Source organism: Halyomorpha halys, unplaced genomic scaffold, assembly GCF_000696795.3.
Source record: "Halyomorpha halys isolate HHAL.00 unplaced genomic scaffold, Hhal_1.1 Scaffold483.1, whole genome shotgun sequence".
NCBI lineage: Eukaryota > Metazoa > Arthropoda > Insecta > Hemiptera > Pentatomidae > Halyomorpha > Halyomorpha halys.
In genome coordinates, this window is record NW_027110578.1 from 1,058,418 (window position 1) to 1,063,556 (window position 5,139).

The 5,139-nt window shown below is 26.5% G+C and overlaps 1 protein-coding gene across 2 annotated transcripts in view; it reads right to left on the minus strand.

Annotated features, from left to right (window-relative positions):
• The window catches only part of LOC106683429 (uncharacterized), a 16,533-nt gene extending 11,695 nt beyond the window's left edge, over window positions 1–4,838 (minus strand). For both annotated transcript variants that reach the window (XM_014424900.2, XM_014424899.3), the window contains exons 1-2: window positions 4,705–4,838; window positions 1,108–1,161 (exon numbers count right to left, since the gene is read on the minus strand). In XM_014424900.2, the coding sequence (XP_014280386.1) occupies window positions 1,108–1,161 (54 nt within the window). In that variant the 5' untranslated portion in view covers window positions 4,705–4,838. The remainder of the gene's footprint in view (window positions 1–1,107; window positions 1,162–4,704) is intronic.
• Window positions 4,839–5,139: the final 301 nt, after the last annotated feature.

The following is a 5,139-nucleotide window of genomic DNA, read 5'->3' on the forward strand; positions in this document are numbered from 1 at the left end:
ATTTTTTAAAAAAAATGTTTTTTGCCATCTTTCAAAACATAAAAGAAAAAGTATAAATACATTTTAACATTTTTCAGAGAAGACTAATAATGAACAAATATAGATTTAATTTTTTTTTTTAAATTAAAAACTAAGGAAATCATTTAAATTATAATTACTGCAACATAAAAATAAATACAACACGTAAGTTTAAATAGGTTTAAATGAGTGGATAAATAGGATAATTGAGTGCTATAGATAAAACTCAACACTTTTAGTGTCAATTAATAGATTTTTCAGGGGGGAAAATAGATAATACTGATGCAATAATCATCACAGGATCAAATACATATAAAGTAAAAATAAAAAAAGTAACTTTAAAAATGTATTTTATACTCTTTTGAGTTTCAAGTATAGATTGAAGTGGATTAGTGGAGAATTTGTAATTTCCTCATTTTTTTCTATTATACATATAAATTTGTGAATTAGTAGGATTCATAGAAGGATTTGAATATATTAATTATGAAATTATCATTAGTTTCTTCGTTTAGCTACAAACTAGATAATGCTAAGGACCAAAGAAATAAAGTTCCTCTTCCTTTTGTATAATGATAAACTAAACATTGTAGACCAGATTTTGTAAGCCAGACTCTACAAGCGGGATCCTCACACCGCACAGCGACTCATGACTATGATGATGATGATGATAATGATAAATGGAAACAATATTTTTTTTTTTTTTTTTACTTTATTAAGTTTATTCACAACTGTAAAAGTATTTTTACAACCAGCGAATGAGATGTAGAGAGAGAGAGAGAAAAAAAAAAATATTAAATATTAAATCTTAGTTGTTTTTTTTTAACAAACGAGTGTTTTTACAAATAAAAATTGGTAATATTTTCTCGATTAGGTTTCAGCCTAAACATATTTATTATTAAACATTTAACTGTTAATTTATCAAGATCCACAAAAATATTGTTCCAATATTATTCAAAAAATGCTATACTATTTCAATATTCTTTTTATTTAAAAAAAAAAAATTAATAATATCAACTCTCAAAAACGTTTTTATGGAGACAAACTTGAAGTCATAAACGATGTTAGAATTTTACAAGACATAACACTTACCAAAAATGGTATCAGGAACACTTTTGACAGCATATTGAGACTGTCCGAAGACATCTGAAAAAAATAAAATAAATTAATTAATAGTTTTAAATGTTAGTTAATAATACAATAGTAATATACAAGTAATTATTTATTTGATATGTTTATATTTGTATATGTGTATAATTAATTTCGAAGAGTTGTTCTAATATTAGTTCTTCTACTATTATTTAAACTAATTAACTTTTGAAAGTTAGGGGGGTCGTCTATAGCCTAATGTGGGTATTGTTACATATGGTTCCCTCAGAGAATTTATTTTCTGAACACATTTAGGTTGTTAACAGAAATAAATAACACAATTATTAAAAATCATTATTTTTTAAAATATTTAAATAGCAAATATTTAAAAAAGGCCAAACATTTATAGGAGGTATTTTACTTGATTTTCGATTAGCAAAACATAAATAACATGTTTGAAGTCTATTTAATTAACTACATTACTTTCTATTTATCAACAATAGTGATGATTTTTTTATTATATCAAGAAGCGATTGTACTTATCATTTCATTCTTGTTTCATACTTACATATTGATACAAGAATCAAGGAGCCGTAGTTGGAGCAGTGGGTCTATGGGGTAAAGATTGCACTGATTGAATCATATCCTTCAACTACTCATCAGATTTTTATTCCTTTATAAATATGAGGTTTCGAACAAATTTATTCTTTGCGATATATTAAAAAGGACACGATAGTGCTTTAAAATTATTTTCAAATGAATAAAAATCTTAAGAATATGAGCTTTCACAAGCCTTGTTGAACTTATGATTGTTTTATCATATAAAATTAAATAAACTGAATTTTTATAAATTAAAAAAAAAAATATTGACTCTAAAATATATAGATGTAATAAGGCAGAAAAAAAATCAAATTATTTAAGTAGATTTAGTTTAATTGAAATCAAATAGCATATTTGTTCTGATTAAACTATTGACTTTCCTTTAACTCATTTCTGTTCAAGGATAAAAATAATATAATTTGTGGATAATTCTTCTATTTTCGCGTAAATTTACATCAAAAATGTACGTTTGGCGAATTTGAAACTCAATGCCCAACGGGAACCCTATTTTTTTGAAGATGCTATTTTAACACTTTAGCAGTCGCATATCATCTGAGAGATTAACTACGAGTATTACGACTTGAGCTTGTCCCTGTATAGACTAGATTCATTTATATTCAACTTAATTAATTTTACTATAAAAAAATTGTTTGTAATTAAGTTATTACATTAATTTTTATTCTACCAGACATTATGTGGTAATATAATGTTTTGTATATTAAATAACCGGATATATTGTCATTCAATTTTGATCTCGGTACAATTTATTGTACAATTTTCGCAAATTGTATTACTTTATCATGAATTTTTTATGAAATAAAGTCGTATTCTAGTAATTCATATCATATTTATAACAATCCTGTAAGTATAATTTGACCTAATAAAAGAGGTATCTCTGAGATGACACGCGACTACTTATACGACACAAGGAGATAAGTCTACAGGAGTGTCAAAAATCTTTGTAAACAAACTTAAACTATTTGAATTTATTCTTCTTATGTGCCACGGAGATTCGGAAGCTATAGACAGTAGCTTACATTGCCTATTAGATAATCCGGCACGCAATTAGAGATAGATATAATATTTGCACATGGGCCGTTGGGGGGGGGGGGGGTAAGGATTCAAATATAAAGACAATTTACTACATTATTTCAAGAATACTGGCTACAACAAAAAATATTCAACATGCAAAAATTAATACTTTTTTTTATGATACATTTCGAAGGATTCAAGTTGCAGGAACATTTTTATCTAGATTATACTTACTTAAAAAAAATTATTGAACTCAATTAATTAAATAGTTAGAATTAAAAAATTACAAAATAATATACATCAAAAATATAGACATAGAGGGATGCTTAGACGCATCTCTGGGTAGAAATAGGTTAGGTATTTCAAAGTTTCTTATAAATAATATTTCTATGGAAGGTATTTGCTTATTATTAACTAAGCGTTGCAGCGATAAATTAAATTTGGGCATTTTTACCTAATATATTTTTTTACTCTCTGACTGGCTTAATATTAGTGAATTACTATGATTAATATTTAGTTAATCTAAAATAATAATAAAATTAGGATTAAAATCAAAGTTAAACTTTTTTAAAAATATTGTTTACACTAACCACTAAATAAAAAAAAACCTTTTAAACTGATACACCTTTCAGTAATTTCATTTCAAGAAGGTATTTGAAACTTTCTTATACTTCAAATGCTATGAAAGCTTTTATTTATTAACATTTTAAGGATTCCAATGATAAATTAATTTTTGGCATTTTAATCTTTCATTCAAGTTGATATTTTTTAATTTGAAAATTGTGCAATATAAGTGAATTAAAATGATTAATCTGAAAATGGATTAAAAATATTAAATAATGATTTAAATAAAAATAAACATCCGAAAATAACAATATATGTACTTAATATTGCTTCAATAAAAAACAAAACTATATTTTAAAGTATAATTTTAAATATTACATCTACTTATGTATCTACGAACTTTTTTTATTTCTATAGCTCTACTGAAGCAGACTTGTATTATTTTTTATTTAATTGTTTGTAACTTAAGCCTACTTATTTTATTTATTTTTTGATATTTTGTAAATAGTGTAGTTCTATTTCGAGTAATGGCCAACTTTGTATGGGGCTATATCTAAAGATAAATAAATAATAATAAACTAAAGGATATAGGACTCCAATGGGAGTCTTAGCAAAAAAAAGAAAAAAAAAGACTTGTATTTTCAGACAATAATTTTGATTTGAACTATACTTCACTTTTTTGTTCTAGAATTAAATTAAAAATTGTTGGCATTTGAGTTTAAGAAGATTTTAAATTTAAAATACCATAAAATAACTAATATCACAATGAATACTTCTTAACAGAATTTTTTTTTAATATAAATTAATTTAGAAAACATTTGACATTTTTCTATTTCTCTGTTAAAAGCTTAAAATATATTAAATTTTGAGACGTTTTTTATTTTGGATTGTAAATCGCAATCATCAATTTTAATAGAACTAAAGAATTAAAGGGATTCAAATCAAAACAATTCAATTTAATTTGATTACCATGGATGGTAGTGGGACAATGAAAGTTTAATTACTATGCCGGTAACCTGTTGATATCGCAATGCCGGCTTCTTCCTTCAGTAAGGCAGGTCAAGAAATTCAAATAAAAAATCAGATAAATGTCAATGAATTGCATGAGATTTTATTGAAATTTGTCAAGTATGAAAATTTTAATAAATTTTTTTATGAAACATTTCCTTTCATAAAATGATACAAAATGTACACTACACTCATAACTAAAATCACTACTATTGCTTTAATGAATATACCGATTAGAAAAAAAACATATCGGTAATAATACACTAAAATTTTCGAATATGATTTAAAGATTTCTGAAACCTGTATTAATTAATCAGCCGATAATAATGGAACAATAACACAATCTAATTAATCTAAGGATATAATTATAAATTCTTAAAGGGTGTAGGTACTCACCTTTAGATGTATGGCACTTTTTGAGATCACACTAAGAGACACTAGTACGAGAGATGTTGACACAACTAAGAACAGAACCGCACTGAACGATCTGGCTCCTTGGCGAGGACTGGTGACTCAGACGAACATGTCTCAGCAGGTTTGCCCCCACTCCAACCGGTGGATACCTGCTCCTTACAATCTTGGGACCTTCCGATTTTGAAAAACTATAACAACAAGACCCATTTAAAGCGGTTCTAGAATTTTAGCCTACCCATCGCCTCCTATTCTGATATTTTTACCAGGTTTGGACTTCGCAGGGAAGCTGCAATTACTATCCGCGGATACTGAGCTGTCTGGTTACCCCCACCAAGGCACCGTGGGAACGGTACTGCAGGTGGTCGGGTTAATTGGAGTTCAATGCATATCAACTCTGGGGTGGATGACTTAAAAAAG